The following is a 25,142-nucleotide window of genomic DNA, read 5'->3' as shown; positions in this document are numbered from 1 at the left end:
AGAGTTTTGGTTGCTCTACATGTTCACCACATTTAATGTTCTGTTTTTTTAACTTTGTCATTCTAATAAGTGTGTAGTGGTGTCTATTCCAGTTTTTAAAATAGCTCTATTGAGGTATAATTTACATACCATACAATCATGTAATGTAGCGGCTTTTAGTATATTCACAAAGTTGTGCATCCATCACCACTAACAATTTTAGAATCTTTTCATTATACCAGAAAGAAACTCTGTTTCCCTCTGCCACAGTCCTTCCAACCTCCCCTACAACCCTTTGAGGACTTAGAGAAACACTAATTTATTTTCTGTTTCCATAGATTTCCCTATTCTGGATGTTACATAAAAATGCAATCATACAATATGTGGTTCCTTTGTGAATGGTTTCTTTCACTCAGCATAATGCTTTCAAAGTTCACCTGTATTATAACATATGTTAGTACTTTGCCCCTTTTGTGGTCTGATAATATTTCATTGTAAAGATATACTCCCATTTTATTTCTCCCTTAGTCGGTTGATGGATATTTGCCCAATATGCATACTGCTGCTATGAGTATTTGTATACACATTACCATATGGATGCATGTTTCATTTCTTTTAAGTGTATACCTGGGAGTGGAACTGGTGGATCAGATGGTAATTCTATGTTTAACATTTTGAGGAAATGCTTAACTGCTTTCCAAAGTGGCTGCGTCGTATTATATTCCCACCAGGTGTATGAAGGTTCCAATTTCCCCACATCCTCGCCAACACTGGTAATTATGTCTTTTTGAAGATAGCTGTCCTAATGGGTATGAAGTATGACTTAGTTTTCACTTACATTTCCTTGATGACTAAGAATGTTGAGCATGTTCTCATGGCATTTAGGTCACTTCTGAATCTTCATTGAAGGAATGTCCATTAATTTTTAATTGGGTTGGCTTTTATTATTGAGCTGCAAGAGTTCCTTGTATATTCTAGATATAAGCCCCTTATTATATAGCTGACATACATTCTCTTCCATTGTCTTTTCACTTTCTTGATAATATCTTCTAATGCACAAATGTTTTTAATTTTGATAAACTCTAGTTTTTCTATTTTTTCTTCTCTTGCTCATCTAGGTGTCTTATCTAGGGGTAATGATGTTGAACAATTTTTTAGGTAATTGCTTATCAGCCATTTATTTTTTATTAGCAGCCATTTTTACAACATCTCCTGTGAAATGTCTATCCTGTGAAATATCTCTTGCCATTTTCATTGTTTGTCTTTTTATATGTTCTGGTGTATGTTTCTATTCTCTGTTAAGAAAATGTTTTCTTAACATTTTCCTTCAGTAGCAGAAAATTTTAACTTTCATGAAGTTTAATTTATTTATTTTTATCCTTATGGTTATTGCTTTTTATATTCTATTCAAAGAAACTTTGTCTACTGCAAGGTCACAAAGATATTTTCCTGTGGTTTTATATAGAAGCTTTATGTTTGTGGGTTTCACATTTAGGTCTGTGATCACTTTAAAATTAATTTTTTGTGTACAGAGCAAGCAAGCCAGAGATTGGGGTTCATTTACTCTATATGGCTATCCAGTAGTTGCAGTAATATTTGTGAAGAGATTTTCATCTCCACAGTGTATTGACCTCACCTTTGTAAAAAATCAGTTAACCATCTGTGTGTTGGTATATTTCTGGAATTTCTAATTTGTTTCATTGCTGTTTCTATGCTTTTGCTAAAATCACACTATGTTAACTACTCTAACTTTATAGTAAGTCCTGAAATAAATTAGCTAATCCTTTCAACTTTTTTCTCCACCCCCCCACCCCGCCCTCAAGATTGATTTGGCTGTTCTAAACTCTTTGTAAGTCCATTTGAATTTTAGGATCAGCTTGTTTATTTCTTCAAAGAAAACTGTTGTAATATTATAGGGATTAATTTTACTTATAGATCAGCACTGAGTCTTCCCACCTACCAATATAGCATTTCTCTATTTCTTTAAGAATTTTAAAATTCCTCCCAGCAATGTTTGTACTTTTCAGTGTAGAGATCCTGCAAATATTTTGTTAATTTATTCCTTTATATTTGATAGCTTGTATGCTATTGCAAACAGTGTATCTTAAATTTATTCTCCAATTGTGTTTTAACAGTATATAGAATGGAATTCATTTTTATATTGAATACAAAAATAATAAAATTTTAAAAAGTCATGTAATTGGAGACCTACAGTATGTAGTCTTTTCAGATTAGTTTAGTAATATTTAGTAATATGCATTCAAGATTCTCCTATGTCTTTTCATGGTTTGATAGTTCATTTCTTTTTATCACTGAATAATATTCTATTAAAATCATTATCACGTGGTTTCACTCATAGGAGGAACACAGGGAAACCATACGAGGGATCAGGAAAAAAAAAGACAAAACTAGAAGGCAAACAACAAACCAGAGATGTTCAGCAAGGAAGGGTGAGGGAGAGGGAGCAAAACAGGGGAGGGAAGAGCACAAGAGACTATGCGGATGGTTCACAGGTATATGGGTGGTGGGAATTTTATGGGAATGACACCTGAGAGGAGAAATCAAACAATGTACAAAAATGAACAATGTAAAAAAGTATATAAATAAAAATTTTAAAAAATAAATAAAATCAGGGCCCCCCTGGCAGCACACGGGGTTAAGCACCACACTATGAAGCAATCCACAGCCCCAGCCTGCCAGAGACAAACCCACATGGTGTGGCAGACCTCTCCTGTCTCACCTGCTGCTCCCCTCAGCAGCATATTTCAATCTGCCTGTTCTGTTCCCCGCTCTGTCTCTGGTGAATCCTCTTACCCACCCCTCCCCATCTCTGGCCTGTGCCCCAGTCTTGTATGCATAAATAAATAAATCTTAAAAATAAATAAATAAATAAAATCATTATCATGAAAAAAAATATATTGACTGGTATCCTTGACCTTTCTAAGGTCACCAATTTTGGCTTTTTAGTTTTGTGAATTCCATAAGGTTTTCCATATGCATGATTATGTCTTCTGTAAATAATAACAATTTTATTTCTATTTTTCCTATCTTTATGCCCTTTTCTCTTTTCTCACCTATGCTACTAGCTGAAATTTTTAGCACAATGTTGAATAATTGTGGTGAGAGCAGATGTACTTGGCCATTCTCCTATCTTAGGGAAAAGAGAGTTAATATTCCACAGTTAGATATAATAAACAGTAGCTGCAGGCTCTTTGTAGATTTACCAAGTTAGGGAGGTTTCCTACTATTCCAACTCTCTAAGAGATTTTTGTTTTGAATCTGAGATACCCCTTCTCTGCCCCTTTCTTAATATTTTCAACAGTCTAAGCCCTCTTAATGTTTTCTTCCGTCACATTACTATCAACCAAACACTAGGCTTCTACCTTTATCCTTAGCAACCAGCTGATTAGAGCCAAAGGTTACATATTCACTGATCTCCTACTCAGCCCCATAAATCAGATGAGAGGGCAGTATAGTCCCTGTCTCAAGAAACATGGTGTTCTATAATAGAGATGATATATGCATCTAAGCAAGTAATTAAGCTTAAATCTGCGTAAGAAGTGCCAAAAGTGCTAAACTCTCTGAGAGAAAGGGTGAGAATCCCAGAAGTGGTGAAGATGATCAGGTAGGTTTTCGAAAAGGGATGGCTTGAATTTGGTCTTGGAGAAAATGATATTTTAGCAGACAGAGGTAAGGGGAATTAAAAACAGGGAAGAAGCAGCACATCCAGAAATCAGTGAGTGTAGTTTGACAAAGGTATAAACAGGGCAGGTAGGAGGAATGAGGCTGAAGAGGGTTATTAAAATGAATATTAACATGGGGCCTCCCCGGTGGTGCAGCAGGTTGAGCTCAGCACTGCTGTGAAGCTGTCAGTAGCCTCTAAGGCGGTGGTTTGATTCTCGACTGGCCAGGGAGATTCCCACATGGTGCAACAGACCTTTCCTGTCTCACCCGCTACTCCCCTCAGCAGTATATTTCAGTCCTTCTGCCTGTTCTGCTCCCTGCTCTGTCTCTGGTGGATTCTCTCACCCTCCCACCTCCGGCCTGTCCCCCAGTGCTTGTATAAATAAATAATTCTTTAAAAAAATGAATATTAAAATGAAGGAGACTGGATGTAGATGAAATAATTATTGTAACTTACTGTGTGTGCAATGGTGTATTATCAACCTTAATATATTATTTACTATTCCCAACAATTTTGCAAAACAAAAATTATTTTCCCCATTTTACAAAGGAAGAGAGAAATTGAAGTTCACAGAATAATGAAAACTGCCCAAGGTTAGCAGGTATGTCAGTAAATGTCAGAATCAGGATCTCAGTTTGACTTTTTTCCTTCCTTCTACACAGTTTTTATATATTTGAGATGTAAAATGTTACTCACTTTACACAGTTGAGATGACATAAATATATGCTTTTGTTTCCCTTTGTTAATATTCTAGCACGACATATTCCCCATGTTTTTAGAAACGCTTCCCACATAGTATTTTTATTGGTGTTGGCTGCATAAAGCTAGTTTATTTTTTGTAATATGTTTTGTAACATGATCTTGAATATCATAAACAATGCTGTGGGCCTCCCTGGTGGTGCAAGGGGTGAAGTCAGCACTTTATGAAGCTATTGGTAGCCAGGAAGCTGACCACATGGTGGAGCTGACCCACATGGCACAGCATACCTCTCCTGTCTTGCCCGCTGCTCCCCTCAACAGTGTATTTCAGTCAGTTTGCCTGTTCTGCTCCCCACTCTGTCTTTGGTGACTCCTTTCATCCCCTGCCCACACCTCTGGCCAATATCCCAGTTCTTGTATGCATAAATAAATAAAATAAATCTTTAAAATAAATAAATAATGCTGGGCCTCCCTGGTGGTGCAGCGGTTGAGCGCTGGGTTGCGGAGCTGCCTGCAGCCTCTGCAGCGCCGGTTCGATCCCCGGCTGCTCCCCGGCCACCGGGGGAGGGTCCCACATGGCGCGCAGACCTCTCCTGCTGCCTGCTCTGTTCCCCGCTCTGGCTCTGGTGAATTCTCTCACCATCCCGCGCTTCTGACTGTACCCAGTGCTTGTATAGATAAATAAATAAATCTTTAAAATAAATAAATAAATAAATAAATAAATAAACAATGCTGTGGTGACTGTGTTTGTGAATCAATTTATTTATTCTCCCACCAATAGCTGGAGAGAATGCTTATCTTCCCTCACCAATATTGAATTTTCCTAATCTTTGGTAGGAATTAAGTATCATTGTTAATTTTTATTGAATATTTAGTGAAGTCTAACATCTCTCAAGTGTATGTTTGCCATCTGCATATCTTCATCTATGAAGTGCCTATTCAGTTCTTTCTTTATAATTTTGAGTTTCAGTTGAATATATGTCTATATGAGCCCTTGATATATAAAGGGCTATGATACACATAATGATATAGATAACATTTTGTTCTCCTAACTGTTGGAACAATTTGTCTCTTTTGCTGCATTAAGGACCCTTGACCAAGAAACAGGCTTAAGTTCCAAGTCAGTGTGTTGGTTTGACCCTTGTCACTGGAGAGTCACAGTGTGACCAGGGCCTCGGGAGTACTGACCCCTGCTTGAAAGGAATTAGGGAAAAAGAATAAAGGTATACACAGATGATTCATCTGAGGACCTTTTTTTATTTTCCTTTTTCCCAGTGTAAGCATCTCAAAGTGTCTTATGCTAATAAGGAGAATGGAGTGGTAGCTGAAACAGACACAAACACAGAATCTTTCAATTAAAATTATGTTCTCATCAGGTTCATGTTAAATGTAGTGACAATTTCCCAAGGGTATGATGGAGGGGCAATTATAAATAGCCGTGGTAAATTGTTGCACTGAAACAGTCCTCCGGGTGCATTATGGTCCCTGGCTCTCAGCTGTGCTGGATTGGAGGACCTTGGGATTTCCAGGCATATAGTCCCAGGACACCCAGAGAAATGGGGTGAGCCAGAGAATTTTCTAAGCACAGATTTGCATTCCTGACTCTGTCCTGCATGTGAGTAGTTCCTTGCCTATAAGCACCAGAACCAGGAACACTTAAGAAGAGCTGAATAAACAAGGAGACTATTTTCTGTTGCTTCTTGCTACTGTCACCTTATGAAGACTGCCAAAGAAGTTCTGTTTCTGCTTGCTCTCTGGAGTTGAAGAATCAAAATGAAATTCAAAAACTATCATAATACCTTGTGCCCCTTCCACAGAGGTTTACAGCTCCAATCTCCATCTCCCAAGCACATTTAGCATTTCGTTCTTGTATACTAAAATATTCATCATCTCAATATATAAACTTATATACAAATACTAATCACATATTTATAACTTATAACGACGCTGACCTAATACCTGACACAAAACTCATGCATTCCCCATATTACTCCTACCAATCAGGCATAATTTGGTGGCAAGCTACTAAGAGTTCTAAGTAGTGGGTGACACACCATCCATGGGATATGGCCAGATGAACTTTGGCCTAAGTGATAATGCCAGTACTAAGTGATTCCAGCAATAATACCTATGAATCTAAATGAGGAGAAGGCAGTGTCCAGGGAATCCTGATTATTATTTTTAGATTGTTCTTGATGAAGTTCTTGAGGACTTAATGAAGTCTGGAGAAAACCAGGATCAAATATACTCAGGTAGTTAAAGAAAGCTGTGCAAGGTCGCACAGCCACCTTCAACAAGCCATAATTAATGAGAGTACAGCCCCAAAGACATCCTGAATCTCCTCCCCTGAAGAATAACCCTAATGTTGGCAGAGGAATAAAGCAAACATTGCAGAGAGCCTGAAGAGAAGCAGCATGCACATACTTATTGTTTATACGCCAAGTACTTTTGAAGCATGATGAGACAAGCTAGCCATATCTGAAGGCATCTAGTCTCATTTCAGAATTTTCACACTGGACAGGGAGGCAGAGCTGGAATGAAGGTGCCTGGAGACTGGCCCAGAAGTTGGCCTGATCCTGAGATCTGTGACCAGTAAGGGAGCTCCTCGTGGGCAGTCCCCAGTGTACCTTCCCGAGAAGGTACCCCGGGCACAAAATTCCTTATTTTCTATTCTTCCCAGAAGATCCTGGGATAGTACGGGGGAGGAGGGGCTTAGGTGTGGAAGCAGGCTGGGGAAAGGCAGAGCCTGCCAACTTCCGAGCTTACTCTTTTGGCAAGATTCCCACAGGGCCAGAAAAGATAGGGGTGGTGGGGAAACTGTTAAGTCGGAGAATCTCCGACTTGAGCGAGGATTAAAGGCTTCAACTCTGTCTTTTCTGCACTCGAGACCCAGCTGCACCACGCACGGGCTGCTGTGACCACAGCCAAGTTACTGAATCCCTCCGTGTCTCACGTCCCTCCTCTTGCAGCGGTCGGCGTGGACTACCCATGTCAGGGTCACAGTGAGGACGAAACAAAACGCTCCTCGTGAGCTGGCTTGCAGTAATAATTCAACACCTGTTAGATATTCGTGTTCACACACAAGTCCTGTCCCAACTTCTGGGCGAAAGCACACGTCTGTGCTTCCTGCCTTTTCCAAGAAGGAGCTTCCCAACTTAAAACCCGACAATCTGAAGACTCTGCAAACATCCCGTCCGCGCTCTGGGGGCGCCCGCACCGGGGTGGGATGGCCGCGGGCGGCCGGGTCCTCCGCGGAGCGCGCGCAGAGGCGGCACCCGGTGCGCGCGTGCAGGTCCGCACATAGGTGGCTCCTGCGTGTGCGCCGCCGCCCGCGCGGGCGACCGGAGCGGGGCCCGGCTGGGAGCGGGTGGGCGGGGCCCAGCCATTGTTCCGCGGCTGCCGGAGCCCCCACGCTCGGCCGGGAGGGGGGCGGCGCAGCGGCGGCCCCTCTCCTCCCGACGCGCGCCCGCGGCCACGTCTCCCTCCCACGCGGCTCCGGAGCGGGCCGGCGCCGCGGCGCTGGGCGCGGTGGTCGCCCCCGTGGCTTCCTCGCCGCATCCTGTGCAACTTCCCCGGCACCCACCCGCCCGCGAAGTGCGGGGGGCCAGCCCCGGACGGGCACCCACCCCCATCCCGGCCGAGTCCTCTCCCGCTTCCGGAGGGCGAGCGCCCGAGCCCGCCGAGGCCGCGGGGTGCCGGGCAGGGGCCCAGCGGCCGGTCGGAGAGCAGCCGAGAAGCAGCAGGGGAGGGAGGGGGGCGCGGAGCTCGCGGCACAGGGAACAGCAGATTGCGCCGAGCCAATGGCAGCGGCAGGACGAGGTGGCACCAAATTCCCTTCGGCCAATGACGCGCCAGAGTCTGCAGAACCATTAGCATTTCCCCAGGGGCAGGGCAGGGGCAGGGGCTGCGGCGGCCGAGCCGCGGTGCGTCTGCAGCATCCAGTTTTGGCGTCTCCAGCCCCCTGCGCGCCTCGGCTTCTGTCTCCTCCCCTTCCCGCCCATGTGGGGCTCCCGCGGCGAGCCAACTCTGCGCACTTTGCCCCTTGTTGGCAGCGAATAAAAGGGGTCAGAGGAAATACGGGACACCGTCACCCACTGCCAGCCCTAGCCTTTAAATCCCTAGCCCGGGGAGATCCAGGCAGAGCGTGCAGGGTCTGGCCACGGATCCCGAGCGCGAGGCGCTGAGCAAGGTTTCGAGCGCAGCGCAGCTGATCATCGTGCAAAAGCGGACTCCGGAGCCCGGTCCCCGCTCCCTGCCGACTGTCCGAACTCCGCTCCGCAGTCTCAGTCCCGAGAAAGTGATCCCAGCGTCGGAGAGCCCAGATGCCGGCCCACTTGCTGCAAGAGGAGGTGAGCTTGCGAGCCCTGGCCCGCAGACCGCGGGGTGGCCGGCGCTGGGTGGGCTTCTAGGGGACCGCTTGCTGGGGCAAGAGTTGCGAGCTTCGCGGAAGGCATAGCCATCTTTTGCGAGTTGCACTACTGCCTTCAATTTGTTGGGAATATGGATTGCAATTTGGGGACGTGATTTTCTCCAACTTTCGTTTCTTAAGCTTTGATGGAAAATCCGATGGTGTCGGTGCCTTTATGTGTGTGTGCTTGCGGATTTTCCTTTGTGTGTCTTAGGGGTGCGAGTGTTTTACCCTCCTTCCTATTGCCCCTTCACCTTTAGGTTTCACCCCCCTACTCAGTCTATCTGCGCAGTTGCTGGGAACTTTCCTCATCTCGCTTAGGAGGAGCTGGCTCTCAGTTAACCTGGGTTTCGGAGCAGGGTCTGTACTCCACTCCCCCCCAGCCCGAGGCTAGTGGCCCCTGCTACCTCCACGTGTCTTCTCCTCTCTCCTGACTTTCCGCTTCCTGCGCCTTCCAGATCTCTAGCTCCTACACTACCACCACCACCATCACAGCGCCTCCCTCCAGAGTCTTGCAGAATGGAGGAGGCAAGTTGGAGAAAGTTCCACTGTTTTTGGAAGAAGACATTCGCCCTGAAATGAAAGATGACATCTATGACCCAAGCTACAAGGACCAGGAGGGTCCAAAGCCCAAGCTTGAATATGTTTGGAGAAACATCATCCTTATGAGTCTGCTACACCTGGGAGCCCTGATTGGGATCACCATGATCCCGTCCTGCAAGCTCTATACCTGTCTCTGGGGTAAGAGGTTCCTTGTCCTTCTGACCCAGCTCCTCGCCACTCTTTATAAAGCAGGATCCAACATGGAACACAGATACCTCCAGGTCCAAGTTTCCCCAGCCATGTCTTTTTGGTGCCCTGAAATGCTGAGTGGGCTGAGAACAGAATCTAGGGAGATTGGAATGCAGAAGTATCAGTTCTGGGCATCCCTTAGTATGACGATTGGAGAAGGAGTTGACTGTTGGGGAAGGAGCCCTGAGACTGTGTGCTGTGGGCTTTGGAGCGAGTATACCTGGTCCAGAGAATCAGCTTTCCCTGAAAAAGCTTTTCTGTTTGAGCCACTTGTGTGGCTGCATGTCCTGGCAGCCACAAAAGAATCCAGGCTCCTGCCTGGAGGCAGGGGAATGGGGACTAGACCAGTGACTTGAGAGGCTACAGACTGAGCACAGTGGCCAGGAAAAGAAAATGCTCAGGCAGAGAGTAGAAGGGAGCGGTGGCCATCCACACAACTATTTAGCCCTAACCCCTTGGCCTCCCCAGCCTTCTTTGTTACACAGAAAGATGAAGAAGGCGCCTGTGTAAGCCAAGATCCATGACTATGTGGGTCTGTAAGTCCATCTAGATATTAAGAAAGTTACAAATGCACCCAACAAAATGCTCTTGAATGAAATAAGGTTGCAGAGATGTTCCATGTGCCATTCCCCATTTAACCTGTCTGGCCCCTCTCTCCTGGTGCCAAGAAGTTCCTCCTTGCCAGGGACAGCCAGGTCTGGCCAGAAAAGAGAGCCCCTCGTGAGCAGCCGGGCCTTGAGGCTGTCTCGCTGAGGCAGAAAGTTCTCCATTGGTCTCTGAGCTGCCCTCACTCGGTTCTCTCAGGGACCCATGGGGCTGGGCTGACAGCAGGACCTTGCTTCCAGCACATGCATGTGCTTTACGGGCATTGTCACCCCCGCACCGTAAGTTGGAGACGGGAAGCGGGGAACAGGGAGTTTGAAAGACTCAGGGTGTCCAAGTGAGCTCTCTTTGAGGTGGGTGAACCAGAACTCCCTCTCCAGGAATAGTTTTCAGACTCCCAGGGCAGTGTGGAAGAGCTTGCTGGCAGCTGTACTCTCGGGACGGGGAGGAGGGTTAGTGCAAGAGCTGGTAGGCCAAGCTAGCTGGTTCCCCAGGATCTCTTAGGTCTACCGGTGGTGGAATCCAGTCCCTGGGGCTCTATCTTGTGAAATCCACAGTGAAAGGTGACTGAGTAGATCCCCTCTCTGGGGAGCTCAGTGTGTCCGGGTAGAAACGGGTGACAGTTCTTGTTGCGAGTTAGGAAGGCGGCTCCTCAGGTTATGTGTGTGTCATTGCTAGGGCAGGTCATGAGCGAAACATGTTCCTCCACAGAAAGAGTGACTCTGTTCTCTCGCTCCTCTAAGAACACAGCAGAACTTTAATTGCAGCCAGAGGAATCAAGAGCAATATAAGGATCTCCCCAGGAGAGTCCTCTCTCCACCTCTCCCCAATTCAGGAATCCTCACAGGTCGTTTCGTCACCACAAGCCCCATCCAGCCTCCCCAGTCCTCCCTCGTGGGCCTCTTGAAACAGAGTTTGGTCAGATAGCCTCTCCTGGGTCCTCTTCCTTGCCTGTGTTGCCGGGAGCAGAATGCTACCCCCAATCCAAGGCTATGCCTGCTACCTTTGGGTACCCTTCCCAGGTGTGTGCTGTGCCTCTTGGACAAAGAAACATGGCAGGCAGAGACTGGATGGTGTGACTTTTCACTCCTACCCTGAGCTCTGTGATGGAGGACTTTGTTGATGGAATGACTGACTAGATCATGGGAATATCAGAGAACTCTGTCTTAAGGAACAAGAGGAATTGGGGTCTCACCTGAGTTTAGAAGCTTAGCTTTACTTTTTGGCTTTATTCCTAAGGACAGTGTTACCTTAGCAACTGTTGTGATTCCAGCATTTCTCTTGTCTCAGAAGAGCCCTGAGAGTAGGGTAGGGCTCAAGGGATATCTCTAAGACCTAGGGGCAAAATTTTCTAGCGCTAAAGCTTGAGATTTTGTTTAACCATCAATTTGGACATTGATAGAGGATGAATCTTTGATAGGCTGAGAGATGTCTACAAAAGGACTTGGGGGGAGGGGCTCCCTGGTAGCATAGGGGCCTCCCTGGTGGTGTAGGGATTAAATCTCTGCACTATCATACTATCACCCCTGCAGCCTGAGTTCGATTCCCAGTCAGGGAGCTAACCCACATTTGGCACAGCAGACCTCTCCTGTCTCTCCCACTGCTCCCCTCAGCCGTGTATTTAAGTAATTCTGCCTGTTCTGCTCCCCACTCTGTCTTTTTTAAAAAGTTTTATTTATTTATAGAAGAACTGGGGTACAGGTCAGAGGTGCAGGAGGGTGAGAGAATTCACCAGAGACAGAACAGGGAACAGAACAGCCAGACATGGACCAAAGACACTGCTGAGGGGAGCAGCGGGCGAGACAGGAGAGGTCTGCTGCGCCATGTGGGTTTCTCCCTGGCTGGCCAGGAATCGAACACGCTCTGCAGAGGCTGAGGACAGCTTCACAGCGTGGTGCTCAACCCGCTGTGCCACCCACCGGGGAGGCCCTAAATAAATAAATCTTTTAAAGAAAAAGGACACTGGATTATTTTCCCAGTTTTCCTGTTAATACTCGGATCTCAGGTAGTTTCTGAGAACTTGCCAGGGGCATCTGTGGCTCCAAACAACCCTAGTAGCTTCCTTGTTTCTGGCCTGAGTGATTCTGCTCTCCTGCCGAAAGCCAGTTTTCTTTCTCCATGTTGATTTACAGCTCTGGCTCAGGCTGATACTGCCTCTGGGGAGATAGCACCACATGGCTTCAGGCTAGTAAATCACTTGGGGTCCTAATCCTAGCCCAGAAGCCCTATGGACTTAACTTTCTTTGGGATAGACTGCAGCCCCTGGCTCTCTCACAGGAAGAATAGGAGGGGTAGGGGGGAGAGGAGGTGGGGCTATTTAGGAAACTGGTTTCTATGGCCAGAGAACACAGGACAATTTGTTACAATGTGTGGTATCTCCAACTGCAACAAGTTCTGTGACCACTGAGGAGCTATTGTTTCTAGCTGTTTCCCTAGGAATGAAACATTGTCAATAGTCACTGCTCCACCAAGGCCTGAGTCCCTGCCTCCTAGAGCTACTGACCAGAGGAAGATGGCTATACTCAGCAGCTCACTGCCCACTTAGGGATTGCATCTGGCACCTCCTGAGCTTGCTGGCCTCCAGGAAGTTGAGGCAAAACAATGTTGGGGTGCTCCAGCAACAGCCTTATGCCACTGTTGCCTAGAATTAACTAGAGGGAGTAAGGGCTGGCAGGAAAGTGGCAAAGAAAAGACACAAAAACTGTGTACATATCCTGGGAAGCAGCTGGAACATAAACTGCTGACAGAAAAACCTGGTTTCAAATCATGGTTCCATTTCTTCCTTGCCATTTCTTCCTTACCACAGATAAACACTTAACTCTCTGAGCATCTTTTCTTTAAGTGCAAAGCAAGGCTATTAAACCCCATTCAAGGTATTCAGTGAGTCAACCCACAGAAAATATGGTACACAGGTGGTAAAGAACAGCAAACATGACTTCCAAAAGTATTAGGTGAGTCAGAGAATATAAAGGCCTTGGCAAAGCTTAAGACACTGTAGATATGACTTACATGCAGGGCAGATCCATCTCCCCCCATGTGGCCACACTGCCTGCTAAAAAATTAAAATGCTTTTGTACCAGTTGGTCGGTAGACACATCTCTAAACCCCATAGTGCCCCCCAAGAACCCAGGGTCCCTTGCATTGATCAGTGCCTAGACCATACTGGCAGTTGCATATTTGAATACTATCCTTGCTTATGGGTTCTAGGCTCTGCAGGTGTAGTCTGTGGTCCTGAAGCCTTGGAGAGAGTTTAGGTGAAGGTCAGGGATCTGGGATGATGTCCTCAAGACTGAAAATGGCAAGTGACTAGGTGCTAAGAGTCCTGTTTTCTGTCCTGCATTTCTGAAGTTCCTGGAACTCAGTTTATTCCAATCCCCAGGTCAAGTGGATGCAAGACACTTTTTCAAGTAAAGGTGAAGAGGCCTGAGCCAGGTACCCATGGAATTCAGGGTGTAACAAGATTCTCACCCAAGCCTAGAGGAAACACAGACTCTAACCTGAGACCATCATGTGACACTTCCCCCAGATTGAGTCTAATCACTGTCACTGTCTTCCCTGGCAGCGTTTCTCTACTATTTGATCAGTGCCCTGGGCATAACAGCGGGAGCTCATCGCCTGTGGAGTCACCGAACTTATAAAGCTCGGCTGCCCCTGCGACTCTTTTTGATCATTGCCAACACGATGGCGTTTCAGGTAAGAATTCACCTCTGTAGCTCTTTTCCTCCACTCTGTCGGCAATCCAGGGCAGAATGGAGGGGGTCAGGACCTAAGAGGAGCAACGGCTGGACAGCCACTTGCTTTCTCCTCTTTCCTTATTGCCACCTTAAGTCTAGGCCCTTAAGTTCATAAAGCATGAGGATATTTCTGAGTAACTGGAAAAGAGAAATAGGAGGGAACTAGGAAATACTTTCCTATATGATTTTTTTATCCAAAAGTCCCTCCCATTATCACATAATCTGGCTGTTGTGCTCTTGCATCCTAAGGAACCACAGTGCATAAGCCAGGAGTTAACTTTAGCTCCCAGGTAGGCATCCATCTTGCAGAACACACACACACACACACACACACACAGAGCACTGTTCTAAACACTTGATATTGATGACCTCATTTAATCCTCAGCAATCTTAGAAGGCAGGTACTTTATTATTGCTATTTTAAAGATGAGGAAACTGGGGGCCTCCCTGGTGACTTAGGGGTTAAGTCTCAGTGTTATCACCACTATAGCCTATGTTCCATCCCCTGCCAGGGAGCTGATGCACATGGCGCAGCAGACCTCTCTTGTCTCACCCGCTGCTTCCCTCAGCAGTGTATTTCAGTAGATCTGCTGTTTTTTGTTTTTTGTTTTTTTTAAGATTTATTTATTTATACAAGCACTGGGACTGCATACAGTCAGAAGCGTGGGAGGGTGAGAGAATTCACCAGAGCCAGAGTGGGGAACAGAACAGGCAGACTGATGAAATACACTGCTGAGGGAAGCCGTGGGTGTGGCAGGAGAGGTCTGCATGCCATGTGGGACCCTCGCCGGCAGCTGGGGTTTGAACCAGCGCTGCTGAGGCTGCAGGCAGCTTCGCAGCCCAGCGCTCAACCGCTGCGCCACCAGGGGAGGCCTCTAGATCCGCTGTTTTGCTCCCCACTCTGTCTCTGGTGAATCCTCTCACCCCTCCCCACCTCAGTTCTTCTGTGCATAAATAACTAAGTAAATAAATCTTTAAAAAATCTTTAAAAAAATAAAATAAAGATAAGGACACTTGTCACTGACAGGTTAGGTAGATCAACATTGTGGTCCTATCTTGGGCTGACCAGGCCAAGTCAAATTTTGAGGTTTGTTGAGGCAGAAAGTATGTAGCAGACATATGTGACGGGGGTTGGAAGAGGGAGCCCATAGTTATTAAGCAGTGGCAATGGGCTTAGCTTGGGGCCAGAAGTAGGCAGTCAAGTTGGTCCTCTTCTTCATGTCAGTATTCCAGATACTTACCATAGTTGCACCATAGTTGCATAACCACCTCTGCCTTAGCACTTTATACCTTGAAGACATTCTTGATGTCCTGCAGAACAAAGGGTAGGAAGAGATATTGGCACATTGTCTCAGGGATAGGGCGAGTCACAGAGGATCCCAGAGGTCATTTGGAACTGTGGCCAACATCTCCATTTACATGCTTGGTTTTGTTGAGTTGTACAAGCTGTCTTTTGCAGAGACATCAGCTTGGAAGCTCTCTGCTGGTTTCATCTACCAACTACACCCCAGGCATTCTCTGTGCCCAGGCATTTGGACATCCCACAAGGTCCGAATGTTTCTTCCTTGAAGAATTGCATTCTGCTTTTCTAATGTAACTATCCAAGCTCTGTATGATCTACCACCATCCTCCACACCATATAACCTTCAAGAAGCAATTAGTTCTATTCTGTGGAATAGATTCTGTGGTCCTGGGACTTTGAGTTGCTTTTCCACTTAGGTTTTAGTGGCAAGTTGGGGAAGAGAGGAGCCGACTCCATTACTTCTTTGGAGCTCTGACCCCTGGGTGTTTTCTGAGATTGGGCTAAGAGTCATGGTATCTTGCTGACTATCTATTGGGACTCCCCTAATCTAAGAGTGTGTCTCCTCAGACCTATGTTGCTATTCTCTATTCCCCTAGAATGACGTTTTTGAATGGGCCCGAGATCACCGTGTCCACCACAAGTTTTCAGAAACAGATGCTGATCCTCATAATTCCCGGCGTGGCTTTTTCTTTTCCCATGTGGGTTGGCTGCTTGTGCGCAAGCACCCTGCTGTCAAAGAGAAGGGTGGTTTGCTAGACTTGTCTGACCTAAAAGCGGAGAAACTGGTGATGTTTCAGAGGAGGTAAGTGATGTGATGATGGGGAGGGTTTGGGGAGGCTGGTGTTTAGGAATTTTTTCCAATGATATAAAGTATGAGCTAAATAAGAAACATCCTGGGTTTGCATATTCAAAATCATAACTTAGAACCCCAATTTTTAACAGCCTATAGCCTCACAGTTACAGACTGTCTTTCTTTCTTAGCTATTTTATTTAAACCAATCAAATTCAATATATGTTTATTGACCTAGGATATTCATGCATACAGAGATGAATGTGTCAGAGCTCTTACTTTGAATACTTCCATAGCTTGGGGGGGGGGTCATATATTTCCTAGCCAAATATATGATTAACAAGGTAAAATACTTCCCATACCATGAGAGGCACATAGGGGAGGGATACCGCGTGGAAGGGAACACCGGGGAAGGGTTTATGAAGAAAGTAGCTTTGGAATCTACCAGTGGAAGGAGATTTTCACAGGTGTATATGGGGAGGGGCAGTGCAAATAGTAAGACCAGAATGAGCTTAACCATGTTCCAGCAATAGAGTCCTTTTGTTTGAAGTATAGGGTGTGGTAGAAAAGAAGACCAGAAAGGGAGACTGATGCTGTTCTTAAAAGTACACTTAGGTTGAATTCAATAGACAACAGGAAAGCAGAGTGTTTTGAACAGAGCTGTGGTGTGGTTGGAGCTGTAATTTGGAAGGATCACTCCTGGGGCAGGTGAAAGGAGCCATGGAACCAAAGAGATGAGAGGCAGGACCAGGCGTTAGGAGGTAACGATCTCTGCCTGGTCGCGGTGGCAGGAATGGAAAGGAGTTGGGTGCAGGGAATACCAATGATGCCAGAGGGGAGACTTGGCTGCTGAAGGGATGTAGGCAATCAGCTCTCTTGGAACGGCAATGGCCGGGTCCGCATTCGAGAGAGTGAAAAGTGGGACAGGGCTTCCGGAGAGACAGACCTGTAGGCGGGCAAGGACACTCATTGTGCCTCTGAAGGAAAAGAAGAGCAAGGCCGAGAGGGTGGCTAGCAGGACTGGGAGGCCAGGCTCTCCACACACACTGCAGGCAAGAGAAAGGCACCCAGAGGCAGAATGCAAAAACTGCCGAAGGAGAGCTCTGATTATTGGTTTGGACTTTCCCTGTTTTCCCAACGTGGGAGTATGCTATCATTGAGAAAAGAGAGAGCAATGGATTTAGAATCAGGAGACAAGCCTTCCAGTCCTTGCTCCACCAGTTCCTAGTGGTTGGATCCTAGAAAAGTCATTTAACCCCTCACTAGCTCTCCTGAACGGTGAGGGAGTAACACTAACTCACAAAAGCTTCCCCACTCCATTGTGACTTGCTGTTTGCTGCCACACTGCACTCATAAGTTTCAGGGACAGAGACATCCAGTGGCAAATCAGGCAGGTCTCCGAGCCCTCTCTTTCCCGGACTCGGACTCAGCCTGTGACCTCTCACGCAGGTACTACAAATCCGCTGTCCTGCTGATGTGCTTCATCCTGCCCACGCTGGTGCCCTGCTATTTCTGGGATGAAAATTTTCTGAACAGTTTGTATGTGGCCACTTTCTTGCGTTACGCCATCGTGCTCAACGCCACCTGGCTGGTGAACAGCGCTGCCCACATGTACGGCTATCGCCCTTATGACAAGAACATCAATCCCCGAGAGAACATCCTGGTTTCACTGGGAGCTGTGGGTAAGTCAGTCTAAAAAGAATAGGTTCAAAACAACAATGTCTCTGAGTCCAGGTTCCAAAACAATCCCCAGATGTTATATGCAATAAGCCCCTTTGGGTTTTCCTTTTCTCAGTCACCTCTGGGCTGGACTGCAGCCCTGCTTATGTCAGGGGATATGTGTGTCAGTCATCTTGGTGGCCAAAAGCCTAGTGTTTCATATTTAAATATGCCATATAAAATGTAGAATTACTCATTAAGATTTGGTTCAGTAAACTTTTTATCTGCACACTCTTTTCAGATAGGCAATATTTGAAGTCTCTGCCAGGTTGCATTGCCTGGTGATGCCAATATGAAGGATGTCAAAGCCTGTACTACAGTGGCCTTTTACTGTCACCTATTTCTCTTCATTCAGTGTCATAGCCAGAGTCTAAGGCAACAGGGTCCTATCATCTGTCTCCATTTATTTATTGTCTTTCTTTTCAACTAAATAGAGATCTTGACTAAGTTTTCCCTAAGCAGACGCAGTGGCCTCTTCTTTCTCACCAGTCATGAGAACTGTGTCATCCAAGATACCTGGGTGGACTCGTTGCATGTGGATGCACACCTTGGTCTAGCCTGCGCTTTTTTTTTTTCTTCTCTGTAGCCTCAACCCTAACAGTCCGTACTTCCCGTGCCCCTGGCATTCTTTCCCTATCTCTTTAACTTGTACATCTCCTCCCTCCTCTGTGTTCTCATTCTGAGTGATGCTTGAAATAAATTACCTAGGCTATAGAAGCCTGAGCTTTTCATAGAAATGGAAGTTTCTGGAATGAGTTCTGTCCTGTACTGTAAATGGACCTAAAGTGAGGTTCTCCAGCTCCAGCCTCTATGACATCAGTTCAGGGTGGCTGCCAGCACCATACTTGGTCCTAGCATTCATTCTCTACACCTGCCACCCTCCTCACTCATCACCACACTCTGTCTTCTGTAGTTTGGTTTCCTGCCTTTTTTTTTTTTTAAGATGTTAAACTTTATTTTTTTAAATTAATTTATTTATTTATACAAGCACTGGGTACAGTCAGAAGTGCGGGAGGGTGAGAGGATTCACCAGAGCCAGAGCGGGGAGCAGAGCAGGCAGAAGGACCGAAGTACACTGCTGAGGGGAGCAGCGGGCGGCAGGAGAGGTCTGCGCGCCATGTGGGACCCTCACCTGGTGGCCGGGGATGGAACCGGCGCTGCAGAGGCTGCGGGCAGGTTCACAACCCAGCGTTTAACCGCTGTACCACAGAGGAGGCCCTTTCCTGCCTTTCTAATCTTTGTCTCCTTGAATTACCTCCCCTACGGTCACATGCTCTGCCAAGGTTGACCTCCTCCTTTGAGCCTCTCATGGGCTGTCTCTCACTGTCCCAGTTGCACCCATTGGCCCTCCCTTTTTTCTTCCTTGGGTATGGGTGTGTCTGATTCAGTTTTAAATCTGATTAAATATAGGCCTGGTTAGGTTATGCAGAGCCTGGCTGCAAAGCTATTTATGAAAATTAGTAATCCTCTCAGTCCTTCTAGCCTTGGGGTTACTCTGCCCTCCTACTCAGTTCACACTATGGGTAATCAGGCATCACAGAGAGAGGACATACCTGGAGATGCACCGGATGATGTCATTTACTCTGCAGGACTTCCTTCTCTCACTTGTTATTAATACCATTAGTCTTTGCTGGGGTCCTTTTATCTTCAAAGGGCTCAAGTGGATCTTTTATTAGTTATTATTAGTTATTTCTTGCCTGGCTTTATCACAGTCTCCTAAGGGTCATTGTTGATGTTATTGAATGTGTTCAGAAAGAAGCGTCCCGCCAAGGATTAGATAACTTGCTGTCTACAGAGGTTCCAAGACTTTCTGCATTACAGAAATTATCCTGACTCTGGAAGTTCTTTGCTTTTCCTCTGTCCAGCAAATGCACTGTATATCTCAGAATCTCAGGAGTTAGAGGGAAGATAGATGCATTTTGATTCTTATCCCCTCAGAGAGCTTCTGCTTTATCAGCATGTCCCCACACTGGGATCGAAGCTTAAAGAATTAGAAGCCAGAGCAGTCCACTCTGAATCCATGGTGACTAAGAAAGTCAGGCCCCTGGTTGAGCCTCCTTTCTTCTGCCTTTTGGCTATTAGTTACCATGCTCTACGAAACACAGCAGAAGTTCCTGTTCAGTATGTACATACACAGCCTTTAGGATTCTGGAATTTTCAAATCCATTCCAGTAGTAAGTTTCTCTTTAGTCATCTTATCCTCTGAAATTGCTGGTTCCCTTCCCACAAAGACTCCCAGCAAGCCGGGGTTGACCAGGGTCTTCCCAGTCATCTCTTAAGAGAGTTTTGAGATCTTTTGGTTCATAGTAGAAGAGACTGGCTTCATTCAACAACGGAAGTTTCTCCTCGGTCCCAGGTGCTTTCCTCGGCGTGGAGAGCAGGAGGCGGCGAGCCACAGTGTAGCTTCATAATGTTCTCCTTGCTTTTGTTTCAGGTGAGGGCTTCCATAACTACCACCATACCTTTCCCTATGACTACTCCGCCAGTGAGTACCGTTGGCACATCAACCTCACCACATTCTTCATCGATTGTATGGCTGCCATTGGCCTGGCTTATGACCGGAAGAAGGTATCCAAGGCTGCTGTCTTGGCCAGGATTAAGAGAACTGGAGATGGAATCTTCAAAAGTGGCTGAGTTTTGGGTCCTTTAGGGTCCTTTTCCAAAAGCCAGCCAGGCAGAGTTTTAATGTTCTGTTTATTAACTACTGAATAATGCTACCAGGATGCTAAAGATGATGTTAACCTATCCAGTACAGTATTCTTTTAAAATGCAAAAGTATTGAAAGCCAACAACTCTGCCTTCATGATGCTAAGCTGATATTCTTCTCTTTTAGTCCCATTGTCCTTTGTTTTATTCCTATCACCTTTCTTTCTCGTCCCCCTCACTGCCTCCCAGGCAAATAGCTAGTCAGTCATTGGTGGGTGTCCGGCTTCCAAAGCTTAGACAACCTTTCTGTAGTCCCAAGCAAGTGATTCTTGCCCCAGATAACTCTTTCCTTGAGCTGTTCTGAGCTTTAAGGTAGATGACTCAAGCTAGAGAAATGACAAATCTTTTCGGAAGGCCCCTGTTAATTACCTTCACACCAGCCTCTTGCCAAATGGGATGGAAATATAACCATTTGGAATGAAGCTTCTAAAACAGGTAAATTGCCAGGGGAGAGAGTTAGCATGCATGGTTTGATTGATAAGTAAGGATGGGATGAAGTGGGAAACAAGGCAGAAACCTCCCACTGTGATCAGACACACAACTGCCTGCATGGAAAGGACTTGAAGCCCTTCCCTCCCCCCCACACACACATGCTTCCTTTCTCTTCTCACCAAGTAAGGAGTGGCGATGGAGCTCAGCAGTGCTATAACAAACAAACAAAAAAGTCTCAAAGTCCCAATATCATTCAGGCTGCAGATAAAGTAGTATTGTTTGAAGTAACATTGGTCTATGCTGGGAAGGCCTGGGTTTTTTTTTGTTATTTTTGTCTGTTTGTTTATTTTGTTTTTTAAATGACAGGAAGATTTATTATTTCATATAACAAGAAGTCTTGAGTTTGGGTGTTTCCAGAATTGGCGAATCCAGTAGCATCTTTCTTTTCTGCCACCTTTGGGATGTTGATGCACTCCCCTCCTAGTAATAAGGTGGCTGCAGCATTTCCAGACAAGAAAGGAATGCATTGGTAGTGTGGTGGTGAACAGAGCTGCCTTCCAAAAAAGGAAGAATTTTAGGAGGTAGAGCTGGATCAGACATAAACATATATACATATATGCTTAGTTTGGAATATTAAAGTAATTCAGACTATTTCCCTCGGACACGAGGGGCTTAAAGAAATGGAAGGTGGGAAGGAGTTAGGTGGGTTGTTTACTTTCCCCTCACTGCTGGCCAGGAGATGGAGAGGTTGAGGGCAGCATCTGTAGGCAGTTCCTGAGCAATGGCTTTACAAAGGGGGCTCTGGGAATGCACTGCTGGGGCTTCAGAGGTCACAGCATAAGTTACTGGGTCTCCTAATATGTGAGCAGGTTATAAAAACAAGTTAGATGTTAAGAGTCCTTCATGAATTCCAGTTTCCCCTTGGAATTAGGAAGAGCTTCTCCCCGTAGTTTCAGCCCCTTTTGCTCATTCCTTCTGTGTTAACATCGAGCCGAAAGCATGGGCCGCTGCGGGGGAGCAAAGGGGAGCAAGGGCTCTCTTGACTACTCTGACCACTGATTCCTGACTCCACCCTAGATGTCCATTTCTCCTATTGATTCTCTCCCCTGATGTTTGCTTCTTCCTCTGGGCAGGTGGCCTCCTCTGTGTGTAAGCACAGCGCTGATGGCTAGTGCTGTCCAGGCAGCGGCCTCTCCTGCAGGCAGAATGCTCAGGTTCACTGAGCCACTGCTTCTCCTTACAAAGTTGAGCTGGCTGCCCCTTTCACTTGCCTTCAGAATCTCCACCTATACCCCTGGGCTCCCCTGCCACACTGATGACTCAAGACAAGGCTGGCAAACTCTACTAGCAACATCCTTGGCTCAGAGAGACACTCTCATGAGGCAGAGCCACGCCAAATCCTTGCGCCGTGCCAGTGAGTCAGTCATGGAGCACAAGAGGGTTTGTTTTCAGCTTCCTTTGTCTGAGCCAGAACCGGAGAGCATGCTGGATGCCTCCTGCCTGCTCAGTAAGCCTCTTGCCCAATCTGAGTCAGTGCTCCCAGCTGACAGTGCAATGTCAGTAGCAGTAAAGGGGAGCCTGGTCTTTGCTGGAAGCACAAGAAGCAAAGGCAGGTTCTAAGTGCCTCACTCAGTAGGAGGCCCCATTCCCGAGAACCAGGACATACTGCAAAGCTTTGGCTTGAGACTTAGGATCTGAGATGCCGTGAACTTTGCTGAATAGCATCTCTGTTTAGCAAACTAACCAGCCTTCCCTGCACCACAGCTTAGGGCTGACAGTAGTATAGAAGAGGTCTGAAAAACACCCTCGGCCTTTGGAGAACCTTGGATTGTTGCTGTCGCTGTACCTCGTTGTCAGTGCAGAAGCCTGGCTTTATTCCTACTGGAAATGTACGATATCAAATGCTCTGTCCGCTGTTGAGCCCAATGGTGGAAGGGAGCAGGGCCCTCCTTTATTAATTGAACAGATAGAGGGTTAGCCTGGACTAAAGTCAACCCTGTCTGGTAAGCTGTTCCTCTTGCTGGAAAAGAATCTAATGGAAGAATGCTATAGTTTCAATCTGCTGACCTGTGTGCCTACCCCTTGGAGATGTCTGTTGGGTGGTTTTAATTCCATGGGCCATCAGATGCCTGCTTTATAATTTATGATCAAAATAACTCTATCTTTCTATCCTAATGGTGTTCCATGGATCTGATCCATATCGTGACTGCTACACAAGGTTGAGGGGGGTCTTCGGGCTGCAGGTCTCAGTATGGATGTGGATGTGTTAGTTGGGGGGATTCTGTTGATTGAGGAACACTTTTTTCGAGATTCTAAGCTAAATTCAAATGACACATGAATGCTGATTTATTCTGAATTTCTAACAACAGTCCTTGCTTCGTGGGTGTGCTGACAACTTATTTGGGTGCCTTACATCTTTTCTAATCAGTGTTGCATATGAGCCTGCCCTCATCTCCTCCTCGCTCCCTCTGTGGAGTCCTTTGCACCTGAGAGCCTGCAGACATGGCTGGTAGACAAGGGGGCCTGGCTGGAGAATTATGGGGATGGCTTTGGCAGGATTCCCTTCTGGGCTTCATTTTGAAAACTTTTCTTAGGGCTGTTTTTTATTCAGTGCCCACAATGGATGGAGGGTGAAAGTAATTTGAATGTATTTGGTTTATAATTTCTTTAGATTAAAAGGTGGTTGTAGCATTAAAATGGAAACTTTTTCTCCTTGATTTGCTGGTATCCTGAGTGTAGTCTCTGTACGTGTAGATCAAATGGGTCAGGATGAAAGGTTCAAGAAAGCAAGTTGTCAATGTTAGTGGGTGGCTAAAGGCCAGGGCCTCTCCTACCACTGTGTCACTGACTTGCTACGTGACCCTGGGCAAGTCACTTAACTATAATGTGCCTCAGTTTTCCTTCTGTTAAAATGGGGATAATAATACTGACCTACCTCAAAGGGCAGTTTTGAGGCGTGACTAATGCTTTTTATAAAGCATTTTGGGATCCTTCAGCAGAGGAATTCTCTTAAGTCCTGAGTATTTTTATAGTAGCTGTGTCCACCGAGAATTGTGTCCACCATGAACCAAGTGTCTCAGCGGCTATCAGTCTATGTGGTTCTTCTCTCCAGGAGACTGAATTCATTGGATGACTGGTGGATAACTAGCCAAGCAAAATTTGAGAATGCATAAACTCATTGCCATGGAAACATGCACAGGATACCTTTTCCTTGACTGGGTGGGATTTTCCCCTTTTTATGTGGGACAGTAGTTGTTTGTGACCTAAAAATAATTTTGGAATAATTTCTATTAATATCAACTCTGAAGCTAGTTGTACTGATCTGAGATTGTGTTTGTTCATAATAAAAGTGAAGTGAATCTGATTGCAGTGTGTTTTTTGCTTGTGATTCAAAGTCTCCTGGGAGTTGCCTTTTAGGGTCCACAGCCTTAGCCACGCCCTGTCCCTATACCTTTAAGAGTAAAAAAGGAGTAGATGTTACAGTGGTTGACTCATGCCCCAGTAACAGGCCCAGCCCTTCCTAAGGGTAACTTTAGGTTAAACTCTGAGCCTTGGCGGCAGGAAACCAGGAGTCTGCTGCCATGAGGTCAAACACATTCACACCAGCTGGCACCTTGACCTGGAGAAATGCCAGGTCTTTTGTGTATCACATGGACCCAAGAGGGAGAGGCAGAGAGCAGCGTGAGAGGCACTCGGGGAAAGAGGGTCTTTACCTTGCAACCGGGCTGCACAGTCCAGGGCATTCCTGAGATGTCATCCCTCCAGGGAATGAAGTGGCTTCCCGAAATGCTGACTGGCCACAGCAGGAAAAAAAAAAAAGGAAAAACAATCCGAGGAAAGGCGTGTATTCCTAGGAGAGACGGGGCCTCGGGATCTTGAGGCAGCAAAGGCTTTGGCTTTTACTGCTTTATCAGAGACACCTGAGGTGGAAAAGGGAAGGCCGTTTGCAGCTCCACCTTCTAACAGGATCCACCTGCACAATATTTGGGCTTCTAGACTTCCCCAGAACCCACTCCCTCAATTTCTGATCTCAGATTGCCCTCACCTGGGACAAAAAGAGTCTCTTGGTAATTCCAAGCATCCAATTCAAATCTATGGTCATGGATGTCTTGTCCAACGTTAGAAACTTTAGTTGATTGTGTCATCATCTTTCTTCATATCTGGCTTCCCACGCCTTTTATTTTGTTTAAAATGTTCTGCTGGACAACTTTTTCATGGTTCTTTAACTTCCCTATTCTTTCCAAGTTCCTGCTTTGTTTCCTATTAACTGGCATCCAATGTAAACAATTTTT

At 46.1% G+C, this 25,142-nt stretch overlaps 1 protein-coding gene across 1 annotated transcript; it reads left to right on the top strand.

The window, feature by feature from the left end:
• Nucleotides 1-8,267: 8,267 nt before the first annotated feature.
• Nucleotides 8,268-20,501, top strand: SCD (stearoyl-CoA desaturase). Its single transcript, XM_037496577.2, has 6 exons — nt 8,268-8,712; nt 9,230-9,512; nt 13,729-13,859; nt 15,800-16,005; nt 17,443-17,675; nt 20,147-20,501. The coding sequence occupies exons 1-6, from the start codon at nt 8,686-8,688 to the stop codon at nt 20,344-20,346; spliced, it is 1,080 nt and encodes a 359-aa protein (XP_037352474.1). The 5' UTR covers nt 8,268-8,685; the 3' UTR covers nt 20,347-20,501.
• The last annotated feature ends 4,641 nt before the right edge of the window (nt 20,502-25,142 follow it).

The sequence above is a fragment of the Talpa occidentalis genome, unplaced genomic scaffold (genome assembly GCF_014898055.3).
Source record: "Talpa occidentalis isolate TD23 unplaced genomic scaffold, MPIMG_talOcc4v2.1 talOcc4.8, whole genome shotgun sequence".
In the NCBI taxonomy this organism is placed as follows: Eukaryota; Metazoa; Chordata; class Mammalia; order Eulipotyphla; family Talpidae; genus Talpa; species Talpa occidentalis.
This window is presented reverse-complemented; position numbering and strand designations above follow the sequence as displayed.

Excerpts from the sequence above, each read along its gene's own strand:
- SCD (XM_037496577.2), top strand. The coding sequence starts at position 8,686 with ATGCCGGCCCACTTGCTGCAAGAGGAG. Across the intron at positions 8,713-9,229 it reads CCCACTTGCTGCAAGAGGAG|ATCTCTAGCTCCTACACTAC; the intron begins GTGAGCTTGCGA and ends TGCGCCTTCCAG. Across the intron at positions 13,860-15,799 it reads CCAACACGATGGCGTTTCAG|AATGACGTTTTTGAATGGGC; the intron begins GTAAGAATTCAC and ends CTATTCCCCTAG.